Genomic DNA, 18741 nt, shown 5'->3' with positions numbered 1-18741 from the left:
AATGTTGACGGGTTGTCATGGCAGTGGGGAACACAAAGGCCGGCCATGTCTACATCCCTGCTAGGCCAAATCATACAGACCCATGGATTACCATCATCATGTTGCAACTTATTACATTTGACTTGGAAACCCACAAGTAACAAAAGTAATAAAAATTCTAAACAAAACAAAAAATGTAAAATATGAATAAACCAAAGAAAAGAACCAGGTGGAGACATGAAATTTGTTTAGGACCGGGTTAAAATGTACTGATCAGTGAGCTTACCACTCTCCTCGAAGGCGACTACTGAATCCATCTTGATGCAATAACTTGTGAAAACAGCCACGTTATAGAGACAGAGTGACAGCTATTTTATCGGCATATAAATAAAATTTATTATTATTATTATTATTATTATTATTATTATTATTATTATTATCGGCATACCTCAAGTCCTGCACACTTTCCCCAAGTTTTTCCAAGAGGAATTTGATATCTTCAACTATATCCTCGTCATCATATTTCTGCTGCTCCAGGTTTTCCAGTTGCTTCAGCACTTTGCACTGGATCATGGCGAGGGCGTACTCCTGGCGGGTCTCTCGTTCAGTGGATTTTTCAAGCAAATTCTGTATCCCAAATAAACATAAAAGGATTATTTAAAGTGACATCAATAGACCCTTATCTAGCATACACCCCGTATTCTGCATGACCAGATGGCCATAAAAAGCCGTTCAACAGTAGGAAGCCCAGAGACAAATACTCAATTTTAGTTCAGAATTTAGGGCTTTATTAGTGTTTGTGAACAGTGTGAATAATGTCCTGCAGTGAAAGGGTTACACTCTGCCAATGCTGATGTGATCATACAACTTTCTGAACAAGAATATTCTACAGACATAAAAGTTTGGAATTTCCTTTTTGAGTAATATATTCAAAGAAGTTTAGCTATACACTTAGATTTTTTTATGGCCTAGCAAGGAAGAAGATGCTGCAGCAAATAATATCTTCTCCTATTCTGCCCCACATTGAAATGAATGGAACGATCAGCCTGAAGGTGGACAAAGCTGATAAAAAGCACAGATTATCATTTTTATAATTCTAGATTAGAAAATTGAATTGACACCCTGATGTTCATATACTAAAAGTTTATTCAAAGGGGTATTCCCACGTCGCATACTCACCAGTCTACACTGCTGTAAAATCTTCTTTCTTCCTGGTTTCTTGCATCATTTGGTGGGCGGGGTTTCACATGCAACCTGCCGTTTAGCTCCACCCCCAAATTCGTGTGTAGCTCCCACCACCCATATTGGACTACAAAGTACAGGCAGCAGCAACTCCATTCTGTGTTACATACAGAGACTGCCTGTCTCTGCCATAATGAACACAAATGAGTTAGCTAGCCTGATAACTGGGAGAACAGAAGACAGTTCAGAAATGAATGCAGCTCCTCTCCTCTATCTGATAGCAGGGAACTAGGTCACATGGTGTAGACACAGGAATAGCTAGAAACACAGGCTCGCTCCCTGCACTTAGCCCCTCCTCCCTCCCCCTGAGAGCAGCAGATACATCACTTGACTTTTGAGCAGATAAGTCAAGGGCTGTGTCAACAATGAATTGAATAAAGTAAGATAGTGGACAAACAAAGCAGTTTTACTGAAGCAGTGTATTTAGGAAAAGTCTTACATCCACATTAACAAGCAGTATAGATAGGATCCTTGTGATGGGACAACCCCTTTAAGTGAATAGCCAGAGGTAAATACTACTATTGGGTATAGTAGCTGGACATGGCCACCCTGCCAATCACAGGAGCCACACGACAGGTTGGGGGATCTTATTCCCAACATTTATGGTCCGCTAAAACAAGGAATATTTTAATCTTTTACATGGCTTATGTACTTCTCCTTTCAGGATTTAACAAAAAAAATATCCAATTTACCATGTCAGTAAAGGACGAGGCATAGACACTTATGTATAAACCATTTCTAGTACTATTGTGTTCTCTTGCCTTTCAGCTGTGTTTTATGCTGCATTACCCCTTGTACATAAATGCAAAGAAGATTTTACAGAATTCAGAAAGTAGCTATGATTTGATAGTACAGCTCCCATAATCCACTGCAGGTCCCTAATGCCTATGTACAAGGTAGGGGAGATGATACATATAATATCTGTCATTGTCCCTTGAATCCTGACTCTTTAGAATTTTTTTTTTTTTCCTGAAAAAGTGCTGTTGCCACAGTAACAAGAAATCCATTGTGGTGTCCTGTACCGTCACCGTATACTGCAGTACAAAGGCATCATATGTAAAGGCGCTCGTGAATCTCAATATTATTAGCTATAGATTACAGGTAGTACAGATATCAGCTACAGCATTAGAGGGAATCTGTTTCTTAAGAATACATGTGTCAACAGTTCTACATTAGAAGTACAAGCGTGTCGTATGTCAGTTTGGTTGAAACCAATGGAAAATAAAATCTACTTTTCAGATTAAAATGTAACAGCACCAAAAGAGTGGCCAAGTGAATAAAGGGACAATGGAAAAAACAATAAAAGAGAGAATCCGGCATATCAGCCCAGCAGATAGATAGGGTAGGGGCACCTGAACCAAACTAGGTTTTTGAGGGCATTGCCATTGCTCCAGAGTGGTAAATGGCAACACACTCATTGCTCCAAAACAGCTCAGGGCGGGTTCACACCTGCGCCCGGTCTCCGCTTTGCAGGTTTCCGTTTTCTGCCTGAGAAACTGGACACGAGAAGGAAACCGGCAGTCACTTTTCAAACCCATTCATTTGAATGGGTGTGCAAAGTGTCCGCCCATGAGCGTCTTCTGGTCTCCGTGGCGAAACCGTTTTCTTTTTAACCAGACACAAAGTCCTGCATGTCCCACTTTGTGTCCAGTTAAAAAAAAAAAAACAGGCACTGGCCACCAGGTTTCCGTCTCCTGTCAGGGTTTCTTGGGCAGAAGACGGAAACCCACAAGGCGGAGACCGGGCGCAGGTGTGAATCTGACTTCAACTGCATAGTGACAAAAATGTAATGTCTCAGCAACAGAGGCATCAATTCACAAGGAGAAAGCGCAGTTAACAGTGACTTATCTATGGGGGCTGGGTTGTTATTCTACACGGTTTCAGGGCACTGAGGCTGGGGATGGGCTCACTTAAGAGACAGATGTAGGTCCAAGAGGTGGGACTTTCATCAGTTTTTGGGTATCAGCATTTATGATAAGCTAAGAAAGTCTTTGGTGGGGAAAAAAGCCCTATGTTGTGGAAACGTAGCATGTTTTTGTTGCAGAATTTGCTGCATTTTTGTTTGGCAAACGCCAATAGTGGATCTAACAGAAAGGAAACTTCCTTTATATTTTCCATTCCTTTTGTAGATACTTTTGATTTGGCTCAAAAAACTACAGCAAAATCTGCAACAAAAGACACTGTGTTTCTGTAATGTGGGGTCTTAGCCTTAAAGGGGTTTTCCAATATTTAAAAATTGTACACAAAAGGTTTACCATATTACTGCATATTACTCCGTAATATGCATGACTTACTAATATGTTGTATATAGAAGAAAAGCTTCTGTAAATCAATCTCATGTGTAGTTATATAATCATCATTCTGAGGTTTTTCCTGTATGTGCAAAATCTTTATTTTTTTTGTAGATTGTGAGCCCCATATAGGGCTCACAATGTACAGCAAGTCTTTGGAGTATGGGAGGAAATCCACTCAAACACGGGAAGAACATACAAACTCCTTGCAGATGTTGTCCTTGGCAGGATTTGAACTCAGGACTCCAGCAATGCAAGACTGCAGTGCTAACCACCGATTCACCGTGTTGCCCCTTATGTGCAAAATCTTGTACTCAAAAAAGTACTGCCCCCAGGCTTCCGCCCTTCTTCCCTGTTTCTGCAGGGATTATTGGTATTGGCAATTCAAACTACAGCAGCATACAACACCAACATAGGACTGATCTGGGCAAGATAATGAACATTATAATGATTATGTATTAGTAATTATAATTTATAGCAATTCTTCAGGTTAAAGTCATGCTCTTGGACTGCATAAAGATACCACTTGTCTAAGTATTTCACTAGATTTGTCTTACAACCCAAGAACCAGAATAATTCTCGCCTTTTAGCGAATATTAGTAATGTAATCATATGTCTGCTTCCAGTGATAGGGAATATTTGTGCTGATCTGTAACAGTGCTTGGGATGACTTACCTTGAAAGCCGCAAGAATGATTCTTGTCACTTTCTCTTTGACGGACTCCTGCAGGATATCAGACAATACTGGCACAATATTATACCGTCGCAGGTGTTCACACATTTGTGGACTGAAGGCAAGCAGCCAGACTGAGAAGATCATTTGATACTGTAGCTGGAATCCACATTTGTTATGCAGTACAGACATGATGCTGAAATAGAAGAAACCAAAGGTATATTCAGAACCCCGACATGACTATGAGGGAGCAGAGACCAAACAGAAGTTTATTTATTTTGTATCTTGGCCCTTTAAATATAGAATATACGTGCGTATATATGTAAAAGAAGGAAAATCCTAGTGTGCTACTTGAGATCACTCATATGTATTCATTGTCATTGCAGGGCGCTCTGAAGACATGTGAAGGACAGAGGACCGGATCAAGAAGAACTGGGAGCTGCAGCTGTGCAGGTAAGTGGACACCGGTGGGGGGGTTTGGGAATATTATATTATTATGTTGTTAAATATTTTACAAATTTTTACAAATTTTTTTGCTTCAAAATTTTTTTCCCTATTTTCCTCTTCTAAAGCCTTAGTGCGTCTTATAGTCCGAAAAATACGGATTTCAATCATTCACTTTATATACCCTGATAGGTTGGTCCTATCCTTCCCCTTATGTTTTTTTTTTGTTCTGTTTTCCGCGTTCACCTTTCATTTTTACCTTTTTTTGGTTCATCTCATTGTAATTCTACTTCTTTATTGCTATTAATGCTCTGTTAAACAACTGATAATATCTCTGAAAGCCATCTTAAATAACACCATCGCCTAAAATACCTCGTTTCATTGGTCTTCTCACACGACCTATTGCTTTATTGTTTCCAGAGTGTGTTGTGTCACACTCTTTTGTATGTTCTCTTTCAAAACTTTAATAAAAATTTACTTTAAAAAACAAACAAAAAAAACTTAGTCTCATTTCATAGACCATTGGTTTCTGGACCAAAATGTCATGCACTTTTATTAAAAATGTTGCTGCCTGAAAACCTCTGTAAAGTTCCTGCCACTAGATTTCTCCCTTCTAGCTAATTTGCAGGTCCATCCAAAAGCAAGACGTGGAGGGGAAGGTATACAGACAGAGAGCAGCTTTCATGACTGTGCTTAAATATTGTTTTTCCCTGTCTTTTAGCTAATTGCATGTATGTATTTACCCTGTATTTGCAGTTCATTGGTCCTGGATCTCCTACATCATGGTCACTTGGGCTATGTGTTTGGTATTGTACAGTTACTCCTTGCAGAAATACATATAAAGAAACCAGTAGTAGTAGAAATGGATAGGGGAGAGGGCAGGCTGCTCCTTATGGTACATGCCCACAGCCTGATAGACAATTGCAAAATGTGCTGCAGCCAAAATTACTAGATTAGCCATATTAACAGCAGTAAATCTGATGGGACATCGGGCTTATACAGACATAGAGCAGACTACCCAGCACATATTTCAACATTTCATGAAAACTCTGGACCCTTTAATTTCCTTATATAAAATGTATGTTTGATACTAAATCTTAGGGTGCAAGTGATAATTAATTTAAATTCAATATCAAGCAGGGAATGGTCACAGATTTCACCAGGTGTATCTGAACATTATAGACCTATTAAATCTATGTATACAAGCCTATCTCATACACACACTTCCTAACACTGCATGGTAAGCACAATTTCATGTGATGTGTACCTAACTTGTCTACCTGCCAGCACTTCCAAAGTTTATCGGCAAGTCTAAACCATACCTGTCTCCTGTACTTTGAGTGCCTTATCATTCAATAATCATATTACTCGTATTCCCAAGCTGCAGTCAAATCCATGGTGACAGCAATTGTCTTTTCGAAGCTTCCTAGCATTTATCATTATGTTCTGTAAGGAGCCTTACCAGGTGACACCATCTGCTTCAACCCACGCAAAGCGATACTCATTAACCCTTAGCATCAGCTGAAGGCATCCAGCGACACACTGCACATACTGGGAGCTCTGGAAGGGGAAGAATGATGGACATTAGCATCAGGATATAAAATATATATATATTATATCTTCATTCCAAAACAAGAGAAATACAATTATAATTGCAGCCATTTACTGGGTAAAACAAGCCTCAGGATGCCGATGCAATAGGGAAAGGGGTTCACAGGCCTGTTAATAGGCATAATAGTAGGACAGGCTCTATTATGGCAGAACACGGGACACAATGACAGCTAATTACTTCCACATTGTAGCCTGCTACACCTTAGTAAATGTTACCATTAAGTATAGTGAAGTCCCGGAGCAGATTGTTGAGTCTTGTCACCCACTGATGTGCTGCATTTCCCATTTTCACGACATTAAATTGCCTAAACAAGCCCGTTCTTGTTTGCTATTCCTGACATGTCTCAGCGGCGCAGTGTGACTTTTTTCCAGCTGCATAACATATAACACATTATCGGATTTGTGGCAGTATGATGCTGTGCTGGTGAAAGTGCCCATTGAGAGAGCGATAGATAGGGGGTCATTTATACAGTTTGCAGAGTTTGCGGTCTGTAACTTCAATTGCTGGAATTTATTGGCTTATCTGCACCCCTGCACTAAGCTTATGAAATGGATGATTGAGCGGTCCCGCCGAGTGTTTCCACAACATGCACAAGTATCACCAGGTTAACGTGGTTATTTCTAGGTCTATACACAAGTATAATGATCTCATTACAGGACTACAGACATTTCAGAAGGACGTCGGAGAACTCAATTACTTCTTTCTGAAGTTGAGGCTTAGAATAAGTATACCAACATAAAGTAATGGTTAGCGGAAGCCTGGCAGCATGTAGATCCCCATCTTAACTCTTGCATTGCCACAGGTTTGTCGACCATTTTCATACTTTTGACATGAATAAATAAATCATCAATTACAATATAAAAAATATCTTACCAACTCCCCATATACATATTTTTGGGGAAAATAGATGCACATTGTTGAAATGCCACTCAGCATATACACAGACAATGTCATGCAATTTTGCACCAAGTGTAAGGTTTTATTAAAAAAGACAAAAATAAATCAATAAATTGTGATATTATTTGTTAAATATAAATAATGGGGTCTGCCAGGTTTACACTGTTTTTATAGTAAAACTGAGCTGAAAAAGAACTACTTCTTTAAAAATACGGCATGTTCATTTTAATTGCTTTTTCCCTATAAATTTAACAGGAGAAGGAAAAAGCAAAGGAAAACGCAGCAAAAACTGAATGAAAAATGCTGTGTTTTAGTATGTGGGGCTTTAGCTTAAAGTGGTTTCCCCAGGATACATCATCAATCTCTGATCGGTGGGGGTCCTAATCCAGCAACCCCACCCGTCAGTTATCAGAAAAGACCTCTGCATTTGAGTACTGCAGCCTCTTCACTGAATGCCAAGCACAGCGTCTTACGTCACATAGGGATTGTGCTTGGTATTGCAGCAGATCTCCATTCATTTGAAGACTGGGCTGCAAACAGGCCACTTAACAAATGAATAAGACATTTCCAATAGCTCTACCTCAGACTGTACATCATTGAAGAATAGTGATTCTGATGTCATATTAAACCCGAGGGTCTCTAGTCAATGTCTGGAGACATAGCCATGGATATGCAGCTCTCACCCCCAACTAGGCTTTACCTCTGGATCTACACAGTCCAGTCATATTAATGTGACCACCGCCTACTTTTGACATCAACGTTAAATAACCAATCGCAGAAGGCACGTGTCATCAGCCATCTTGGTGCACTCATCATTGTGGAAGGCAGAATGGATCAGCACAAGTATGCATCTATCCTTGCGGACCACGTTCACCCCTATATGTGAAATGTTTTTCCTCAGGATGATGGCATCTACCAGCAGCAATGCAACGTGTCATAAAGCTCGCAGTGTATGTGCGTAGTTCGAGAAGCACCAGGATGAGTTTATCGTACTCCCTTGGCCAGCAAATTCCCCGGGCTTGAACCCAATCGAGAATCTGTTGGACCACCTCGATCGGGTTGTTCGCGCCATGGATGCTCAACCGCGTAATCTAGCGCGGCTGGCCACGGCACTGGAGTTGGCACGGCTCAACATCCCAGTGATCATCATCACAACATCCCCTCTCTTCCTGAATGTCTCGCAGCGGTCCGCTCTTTGGTTATTCTGGATTTTGACAGGTGATCACATTAATATGACTGGTCTATGTATAAAGGCTAGAACCAGAATCCTGGTGGCATTTTAAAGAAACAAAATTCAGCTTTAATATGGTGCTAGGTGGTATACAGTTTGGGAAAGAGCATATGTATCTGATATGTCCTTGGTTACTGAAATACCACTATGCAAGAACATATGAGATACGTCCTTGACAGAGAAAGGATTAGAAGCTATGGATACATTTGGAGCCTTTCTTGTCAGTTATTGATTTACATGTATGGGGAGTGGGAAGGACTCCACTTTTGTTATAGGTTTTTATTAAACCGGTTGCTAGATTTGACTTCTACGGATGCTATATTTCTCTACAAAGTCAGCAGCATAATGCCATTCAGAAGCAAACCAGACTAAGTGATAGCTCATTCACCAGCCCTTCTCTGGCATCTCCTACACAATCACTTAAGCTAGAAAATCATCATTTATTTGTTTCTGCGGCTGAATGTCCGGCCAATCCCACATGCTGAAGTTACAGCGCATCAATAAGGAGGATGTTAATATAAATGTAGCCAACACGTCTACAATAAATCACATAATTCATTGTCAGATTTGAAGCTACCTTAAAAATAAAGACATTATAAAATGATATTCCTAAGGAGGAGTCATCTATTAGTATGAAACATGACAAATATAAACAGGATCCTTGAGTGTTACTGAACAGCGGAATGTAAATTGTGTATCATTACAGAAGAACATTTAACGGGAGCTTGCAAGGTCATCTCTCTGCCTCCACACAAAATGTTCCTTTTCCAACCTCTCTAAACAAAAGCTAAAAGAAAAAAAAATCTGTAAAATAAAAAAAAAAAAAAGATAAAGCACTTATCGTATAAAAGGGATGACTGGTGGTTCGGCGCCATTATGTGTACAATTTACAGGGTCAAATTCAAGGATTTTATTCCTAGTGATGAACGTCTATTAAAGCGTAATTTCCTGAGATTAATTATATTGAAATGAAATTTTGCATTAGCATAATCCAGAAGATTTCAGAAGTAAAATGAATACCTACGAGCAACACATGTATGTGAGCATACATCTAGAGAAACTAGTGAAACAAAATCTATAGAATATAAATCTGCAGGGGGGTGTGGCCTAGGACTCGATGCGGAAGGACGCTACTCACCTCGGCTCCTACCTTGAATGCGCTGTACGGACCTCTATCCGCTCTCCTGCCGGCCTCATGGTGCGCAGAAACACCCCTGCTTCTTCCTCCGAACCTGCTGCTCCTCCAGCCTCCACCAGGCAGCCTGGGATCTCCGGTTACCTCGTACCGCCGACCTCCTCCTTGCAGACAATCACGCGACGGCGGCCATCTTTGCAGGCCGCATCGCCCCCTCCTGTCACCTCCGCTTTATTACATGGCGCAGCATGACCATCATCAGCTGTGCTCCTGCCTCCGGCTGCTCCGCTAGAGTCTCAACTGTCCACCGTTGTGTGGTCCACCGCTTCCAGACCGGCGATATCACCTCCTGCCTCCCACCCGGCTACAGCCCTGGACCCTAAGATGGCGCCGCTGCATGGAGCCCCTCCTGCACCCTCACATGGACATCAGGTACTGCAGGCTCCTGCATCCCCTTTCCCTGGTGACTTACAGCCCTCAGGACACCCTGCAATCCTGGCCCCTGGCCTGAATACTTCTCCTCCAGCAACCTGCCTGGGAGGCCTGAACGCTGCAGCTATAAGCTCTGCCTCTCCTTCCCTCAGCCCCCCTGTTCAGAACCAGCTTCAAAGCCTACAACCTCCTGCTCACACACTGGGGACTGAAGTGGATTTAGGGGCTACTCCCTCTGTCGCCCAGAGACGTCATCTGCTGCGTCCACGATTTTTCCCTAAAGGAGGCGATCCTAGCCAAAGCCAGAACCCTGAGGGAAATTGATTTTGACGGAGCCAAGATACAATTGTATCAAGACCTGTCCTGGATAACTCTCCAGAAAAGCAGACACCTCTGTCCTCTCCTCAAACTGCTCCAGGACCGACGAATCCCCTACTGTTGGGGTTTCCCATTTGCACTTTCAGCCAGGCTCAATGGCCGCACAGCCGTCCTCCGCTCTCACTCGGATCTCCAGCAGTTTTGCTCGACCTTGGACATTGACCCTCCTTTGGATGTGCTCGATTGGGAACTGGCTGCTCCCCCCACCCCTCCTTTACCTCCGGTTTGGTCTCAACAGAATTCAAAGAGGGGTCATTCCTCTCCTCCTGGTGCTACTACCCAGCGCCGACGCTTGGCTCACGCGCCCTCCCAGCATTAACTTTTATTCTACTGTTTTTTTCCTCCAGGCCCTACTCTGAACTTTTGAGAACTGATTGATGTTGATATTAAGTTTTCTTTCGGTGTTTCTGCCTCCGTATGTGCCTTTTCAGGTCCCTCTGTATTGCAGTGTGTTTATTATTATGTTTTGCCTTGTCCCACCACTGTTCCATTCTCTTGCAGGTAGGGTAGGAGGCTCCCACACCTTCTACCCTTACAGTTCTTATTGTTCCACTTGCGGATGGACTCTCTCCACTCCCCCCCCCACCCGCCCACTATAGAGGCATTTCCCAGTTGTGGATCGTACTACTGGACCCTTTGAGTTGTAATTTCTTTATCTTCTCTACTGTTTGATTATTGCCCCCTGTTCACAGGATTTAGCACTGACCAAACTTAGGTTTAGTATGATACTCATGTTTGTCTTATTTTTTGTTCCCTTCCCTATCTCTCTCTCCCTCCCCTTCCCTGATGCCCGGGTATGGAGTCACCTGCTTCCTGTGCATGATCCTCCGGTCTCCACTGATGGCCTTCTCCTCTCTGGATTGGGTGAGATCTGCTTATACACTTTCTCATTTACATTTGCTGGTACTTGTTCCCCTGTTTCCTTATGGCGAAGTGTGTGTCACTGAATGTCAGGGGCCTGGGCTCCAATTCCAAGCATCGACTGGTTCTCCGCGAACTGCGCTCTCTTGGAGCAGACGTGGCTTTCCTTCAGGAGACCCATTTTGATCACTCGGGTAACTTTAACTTTGCCCGACGCTATTTCCCGTTTGCCTATTCTGCTTTTAATACTCGTAGGAAGGGGGGTGTAGCCATCCTCCTCTCCCGTTCCTGCCCTATCTCGACCACAACCTCCCACTTAGACCTGGACGGTCGTTACATCATCCTTGAAGGTCTTTTTCAAGGTTGTCCCATTATACTCTGCAATTTATATGCCCCCAACTCCTCTCAGATCCCTTTTCTTAAACGTGTGTTGCGCCGTCTCCAGGCTTTCTCTGGCTCGGCCCTGCTGTTGGGTGGTGACTTCAATATGGTCTTCTCTGAACATTCGGACAAACTGACATTGTCTGGTGCGGCTCCTTCCGCCCCGCAGTGTCGCCTGGCCAGAGCATTTCGGCGCTTGATTAGGTCCTCTTCCCTTTATGACTTTTGGCGCCTAAATAACCCTAGTGCCCGATCGTACACTTTCTACTCCCACCCTCATAAGACACACTCCAGAATAAATTTTTTTTTTGGTAACACCCTAACCCTTCGGCTTTTAGCCGACGCGGATATAGGTCCCATTTCGTGGTCCGATCATGCTCCCGTTTTACTGTCGCTATCCTCAGCTTCTGTTCCTACTAAGCGTTGTCATTGGAGACTGAATGAATCCCTCCTTCACTCCCCCACTTCATGCGACACTTTGCATTCTCACCTTAGGGACTATTTCTCACTAAACACTGATTCGGTCTCCTCTACTTCTACTGTTTGGGAAGCCCATAAGGCTGTTATGAGGGGCCATTGCATTGCTTTAGCTACCCGACTGAAGAGAGATAGGAAGGCTATGGAAGTTGCACTAACCTCTCGGATTCAAGCTTTATCAGCTCACCTAGCTGCCTCCCCTTCAGTTTCCATCCTCTGCCGGTTGGTGGCGGCCAGAGCAGACCTCCGTGATCTAGCTACCCAGAATGATAGGCGCCTTCTATTTTATAGTCGCCAGCGCTCTTGGCTAAAACTGTACGTGATCACCAGGTCTCCTCTGTCCCCCATGCTATTTGTGACTCAAACGGTGTCCTACAACACCATACTGATGCTATTGCCTCTCTATTTCAGGACTATTATATTATACTAGGCTATATAACCTTCCGACTCCAGCGGGTACTGCCCCTTTGTCTCGGGACACTGACCCCCGCTCTTTCCTAAACTCCTGCTCCCTCCCCAGACTTTCACCTGCTGCGCTCTCCTCTCTAAATGCCCCTGTATTGGAGGAAGAGCTTTGTGACATCCTTAAGAATTTACCCAACGGTAAGGCCCCTGGCCCAGACGGCTTCTCTTATCTTTATTATAAGAGCTTCTCCCCCACCTATGATGTCTTTTTAATTCTTTCCTTGAGGGTGCGGCTATACCTCCGTCCATGCTCCATTCCCACATTACCTTGATCCCTAAACCCCACAAGGATCATCAAGACTGCTCTAACTACTGCCCCATTGCTTTACTGAATACTGATCTCAAACTTTTTACTAAAATTTTGGCTAATAGGCTTAATGCCTGGCCCTGCAACTCCTAAAGTCCAACTCCTAAAGTCCAACTATAACTACCATTGGCGTACTAAATCTCTTCGCTACCTGGGGGTTCACCTATCTCCTTCCTACTCCACCCTTTACTCAGTCAACTATCCTCGTTTGTTCAGTGATCTTCGTGCCCTCTTAGATAGATGGCGTCCGCTCCATGTCTCCCTTATTGGCCGAATTAATGTTGTTAAAATGACCCTCCTCCCGAAACTGCTTTATTTTTTTTTTAAACCCTCCCAGTTGCTGTCCCGCGGTCTGATCTGGGCGCTCTTCAGAAAGCAATCTTCCAGTTAATCTGGAATAAAAAGCGTCATCGTATCCCTCGTTCAGTAATGCTATCAGAAAGAGAGGAGGGGGGGTTGGCAGTCCCACACATTTTACATTATTATTGGGCTTCCCACCTCCGGTGTATTCCGTTTTGGGCTGCCTCAAGGGCCTATACGAAGTGGGATGAAAATGAAAAGCTTTGGCTAGCACCCATCCATCCCAACTCGTTTTTGTGGTCCCGCTCCCCTCCCTCCCCCCTGACCTCCCTCCTAGGCCCCATTCGTTTTACACGAGCTATATGGCTCGAGTGTTCTAAGCGTTTTCCTTTAGCCTCCCCCCATTCCTCTATGATCTCCTTCCTTTACAACCCGCTTCTCCCTGGGGGACTCACTGCATCTATGGTACGGCCTTGGAGTGCCTTGGGCCTCTTCCATATAGCGGATTTGGTTGACTCACTGACCTTAGAGCTCAGGCCCTTTGACTATTTTACTTCTACCCTAAAGTTGCCATCCACGGAGTGGTTCCACTACCAGCAAATTGCTCACTTTGCTCTCTCCCAGTTTGGATCCCTCACTGTCTCGAAGCCTACTATCTTTGAGAGAGTGTGTAGAGCAGGCACCTCTACTGCAGGCCTTGTTTCAATCATCTATAGATTACTCTCCTCTCCTGAGGGGCGGCCTTCCATTTCCCATTGTTATATGACTAAATGGTCTGATGCACTGGGTAGGCAGATCTCGCCCGGTCAATGGCAGATTATCTGGTCCCATGCTGCTAAGTCATCCACACGTATCTCATTCCGTGAAACCCAGTACAAGCTCCTTATGCACTAGTACCACACTCCTGCCCTGCTCCATTCCCTTAAACCTAGCATTTCACCCCTGTGTTGGCGCTGTCAAATAGGTATTGGTTCTTTATGCCATGGTTTTTGGGACTGTCCTGACATACGACCCTTTTGGTTGGAAGTCCAATCTCTTTCTGCTGAGGTTTTTATACAGGTTGTCCCACTAAATCCCTTTACTTATCTGCTAAACCTCCCTCCCCCTCACTTAGGTAAGCAGTTCTCTAAATTATTCCTATATATTTGCACAGCGGCCAAAACACTTATAGCCCTTAACTGGAAGAGATCCTCCCCCCCTACTGGTCCGGACTTGGTGGCCAAGATGAAAGACGTTCGAAGCATGGAATACTTGACTGCCTCCCTCAACCACACCTTAGACGCCTTGAAAGCTGTATGGTCGTCTTGGGACTCCTACTGTATCCTTAATGGTCTGTGACTCCCTGCCCTTATCCCTTCCTCCTCCCCCCCTCTTTCTCTGGTTTGATATATATTCCATTGTTGATAGGCTTAATATCTGTTCTTGTATGCGTTTACTTGTTTGTACCACACTTCTGGTCTATCCATCCCTTTAAATGACTGATCTGCAGTAAAAGCCCTTCAAAAGACAACCTGTTTGGACAAGACCACCCCCTTAAACACTTTGCACACCATGCAGGACAACATGGCTGTTAGCAGGTTAGAGCAATATACCATAAATTTACAGCATGAACATGATGTCAGCTCAGGAGTTGAGCTGGCGCCATTACGAGTGGATGTCAGCTGTAACATAGTCCTGTATCTCCGGCATTTAAAGGGAACCGGCCACATGTTTTTCAAGCTAAACTGGTCCCAGCATATAGGAACAGAAAAGGGGGAATAGAAAAGACTGTCAAATAATTGCTGTTACACTCTGCTATTCCTTGCTTTTTTTTTTTTTTTTTTTTAACACTGCTAGGTTATAGATAAGAGACTGCTAGCACACAGAATGAGGCAATGAATCAAAGAACCAATCTGCAGGAGAATCTTACTCCACCACTCTCCCATCTCCCTGTACTGTACTCATCCATAGACTAGTACTGGGGGCGTTCTTCACAGCTTAGCGTCATCGCTGAGTGGTAAGGAATGCCCTGTGGGCAGAGCTATAGAGAAGTACTGTTGGGGGGAGGGGCCTTTCTCACAGCCCAGCTAGACTGGTAGGAAGCCCTTCTGACAGTCGGTAGAGATTGGTAACGGCACTGATATCTCCAGCCCTGAAGCACATAACGGGAAAGCCAACTATGCGGAATTCAGTGCACTGTTGGCTTTGCTTGCAGTATATAAAACCGCATGTTCCTGAAGACATGAAAGGTCCTCTTTAATAATATAAATAACAGAGTTTTACATTTAAACACATTCTGGAGGTCTCTATACTCTACCCTGACAGCGAATAGCTAGGAAGAGATAGGGATAGGGTGATTGGACTGGGTTATGCCCAAGACTTTCGATCTCTGGGACATAAGCCACTGACGGAGTGTTGGATAGCCCAGCTGACCCGCCCAACCACATTTGTACGGGGAAGGGGTATGGGAGAGACAGCTGTAAGCTCGACTATAGTCACAGTAATTGCTATATATAAAAAAGGAGGGGCAAAATAGTATGAAGAAGTGTTTACCTGCAGAAATGAAACTGTAGACATCTTAAATAAAATTACAACCTGGCAATACTTATAGTATTCAGTCTTATGGCTTATTTTTAACAAGCCCTAAAATAAGAGCCTCATTATCGCTTCTGCCGCCTCCACAATCACCTATATAACGTCTTGTCATGCTTTCCGTCCAAACCTTGTGATCTCGATTTCCAACGCCACACTTATTGTGGTGAACTTAGGTCACTTCCAACTTCTATGGCTTTGTGTCTTTACATAAAAGAAACGTGGGTGGCAGAAACGAAACCCAGAGTGGACTGGATCTTATAAGACACTGATGTAATGAGTGAGAATACAACAAGGGAATCAGCAATAAGCAACATGCTGGTAACCTGATGTCAAGTAGCTGTGATCTAGTCTATGATTCACCATTGTACCTTATCTACCGTCATGTTTCCATTTCTGAACACTTACATCACTTGGAGAAACTGTTCCTGTTTCCATAGCGCCTCCACCGCCTCGTGATTTCTGAAAGAAGAAGTGTCAAAAACTTCATTAAAAGTACATTACTTTTTCACGATATTTTTTAGTGCAATGTTGTTTTAGTTTAAGACATCCATTGGCTTGTGTAGCTTTGACCACGTAGCCATTGATGATGCCAAACGGGGTGGTCTGAGTATATACAAATGTGATATATGTCATGCTGGCGTGCAAAAAATGCATCTCTGAATCTGAAGCAAAAGTACCATGTAAAATAGGTCTGGACAGAAGGATACAGGTTTATATGATGGGTCAAAATGGAAGCCTTTAAAGGGAACCTCACCACATTCTCCAGCTCCTTGAAAAGCTGCCTCTCCACTGATTCTGGCACAGTCACGCTTGCCATTCCTGAACAAACATTGCTATTCATTTTAATAGAATTATGCTTTCTGCTGTCAAATAGGCAGCTAATGTCAGTCTGCTCCAGCCAAGGACCGCCCATCTGACTCTAGAAAGTATCTCTGAGTTGAAAGCAACAGAAGTGATTACTCAGAAACAGCAAAGAATCAGTGACGGATACAATTAGATAGGAGTTGGTGAAAGGTTCTCTTTAAGGCTTCAACATCTTAGGAACCGGTAATGTATGAATCATAGCCCAACCTTCAGGCCAGATGTTTTCAGGTTATATGCTGCGTGCAGACTGGACGGCATTTTCTAGGTATAACATTCCTTTAAAGGGGCTCTATCAGCAAAATCATGCTGCTAGAGCCCCACATATGCGTGCATAGCCTTTAAAAAGGCTATTCAGGCACCGTAAAAGTTAAATTAAACTACCCCCCACCCCCCCGTTTTAAAATAATAACTTAGAAAAGAATCTTCTCTACTTACGGAACGTGCACCCTGGGCGGGCCCTGGGCGGGCATTCAGGGTGCGCTGTCTTCTTCTTCCCCGCCTCTTCCTCTGTCGTCTTCTTGTCCCGTCCTCCTCCGGCGCTTGCTCGCGGACACTGATAAAAAAAAACAGGGCTATTTTTTTTTATCAGTGTCCGCGAGCAAGCGCCGGAGGAGGACGGGACCCGAAGACGACAGAGGAAGAAGAGGCGGGGAAGAAGAAGACAGCGCACCCTGAATGCCCGCCCAGGGCCCGCCCAGGGTGCACGTTCCGTAAGTAGAGAAGATTCTTTTCTAAGTTATTATTTTAAAACGGGGGGGTAGTTTAATTTAACTTTTACGGTGCCTGAATAGCCTTTTTAAAGGCTATGCACGCATATGTGGGGCTCTAGCAGCATGATTTTGCTGATAGAGCCCCTTTAACTCCTTCCTTCCCTTCGCAGGCATTTTTTGATTTTTGTTTTTTGACTCCCTGCCTTCCAAACCGCATTACTTTTTTGTTTTTCCATTCACAAAGGCTTAATGTTTGTACTAGGGAAAAAAAAAAAATCCGGGCCAGATGTGACTTTTTATACTAGGTTCACACTAGCGTTCCGGCACTGTATCCCAGATTCTGCAAATCTGCAAGGAGGACATCAAGCTGCTGATTTTATATTAAATTTGGCGGAGAGGAAAGTCGTCCTTGCAGATTATAGTGAATGGGGTCCGCAGGTTTCCACGTGTAACTGCTTTTTAGCAGACTGGGTCGGCTTGGGGAGCCAGAAGGCCCTAAGGACAGAAACCCAAACGTTAGTGTGAACTTAGTGTTAGTTATACTATATACCTTTTGAGGAACGTCTAGCACTTTGATTGCTTTTTATTAAAATTTTGAAGAGCGGTGAAAGAGAAAAAAGGGGAGTTTGGCTCTTTCGATTTGTTTGTAAACCTAATTTGTATGTCTTTCACTTTATTTTTTAAAACTTTTATATGTTTACTGTACTTATTAGACCCACTAGGGCCTTGAACCTGACAAAATGCCTGACATCCGCCTTACTATTATGGCAGATGTTGGGAAGGGGTTAACGCGGTTTCTTAGAACTACGGTCATGATAACTAATCCTTACTAAAGGCACTCAACATTAGATCGGTAAAGTATGAAACCCAGGTCAGAAAATGATCAACTGTTTGAAAAACTTGTCACTTTTCCGCTTCTCAGGCCAGTGACACTGCGTCCATTGCTCGCCCACATGGCCATGATGCGGCTCATTTCTAATATAAAGTGTAATCACTATACAACCTAAGGCGATCTGCTTGGTAAGTAGTGAAGAGGTCACAGCAATAAAAATCATAACTTTGGAAAAGCCCTTTAAAATGGAGTGCAAAAGTTTTAGGCAGGTGTAGGAAATTGCTGCAAAATAAGCATGCTTTTTAAAAATAGAAGTGGGAATGTCTTCTTTTTATCAATCAACAAAATGCAAAAAGGAATGAATAAAAGAGAAATCTAAATTAAAGAGGACCTTTCACCATATCTGGGCACATGCAGTGTTATATACTGCCGGAAAGCTGACAGTGCGCTGAGTTCAGCACACTGTCGGCTTTCCCGATCTGTGCCCGGTGTGAAGAGCTTATGGTCCGGTACCGTAGCTCTTCTATGGTCAGAAGGGCGTTTCTGACCATTAGCCAGGAACGTCCTTCTGCCTCGCAGCGCCTATCACGCTGTGCTGTGGAGCGGGGAGGAACGCCCCCTCCCTCTGCTCACACAGCTCGTCCATAGACGAGCATT

The 18741-nt window shown here is 43.5% G+C and overlaps 2 protein-coding genes across 2 annotated transcripts in view; both read right to left on the bottom strand.

The window, feature by feature from the left end:
• Positions 1-18741, bottom strand: part of LOC142200299 (transcription elongation factor A protein 1-like) — a 524101-nt gene that overhangs the window by 282609 nt on the left and 222751 nt on the right. The window lies entirely within an intron of this gene.
• Positions 1-18741, bottom strand: part of ATP6V1H (ATPase H+ transporting V1 subunit H) — a 124158-nt gene that overhangs the window by 72104 nt on the left and 33313 nt on the right. Inside the window, exons 8-11 of the mRNA XM_075270548.1 lie at positions 16084-16137; positions 6091-6188; positions 4188-4380; positions 428-606 (exon numbers count right to left, since the gene is read on the bottom strand). Coding sequence (XP_075126649.1) covers positions 428-606; positions 4188-4380; positions 6091-6188; positions 16084-16137 — 524 coding nt within the window. The remainder of the gene's footprint in view (positions 1-427; positions 607-4187; positions 4381-6090; positions 6189-16083; positions 16138-18741) is intronic.

Source organism: Leptodactylus fuscus, chromosome 4, assembly GCF_031893055.1.
Source record: "Leptodactylus fuscus isolate aLepFus1 chromosome 4, aLepFus1.hap2, whole genome shotgun sequence".
Classification (NCBI taxonomy): Eukaryota; Metazoa; Chordata; class Amphibia; order Anura; family Leptodactylidae; genus Leptodactylus; species Leptodactylus fuscus.
This window is presented reverse-complemented; position numbering and strand designations above follow the sequence as displayed.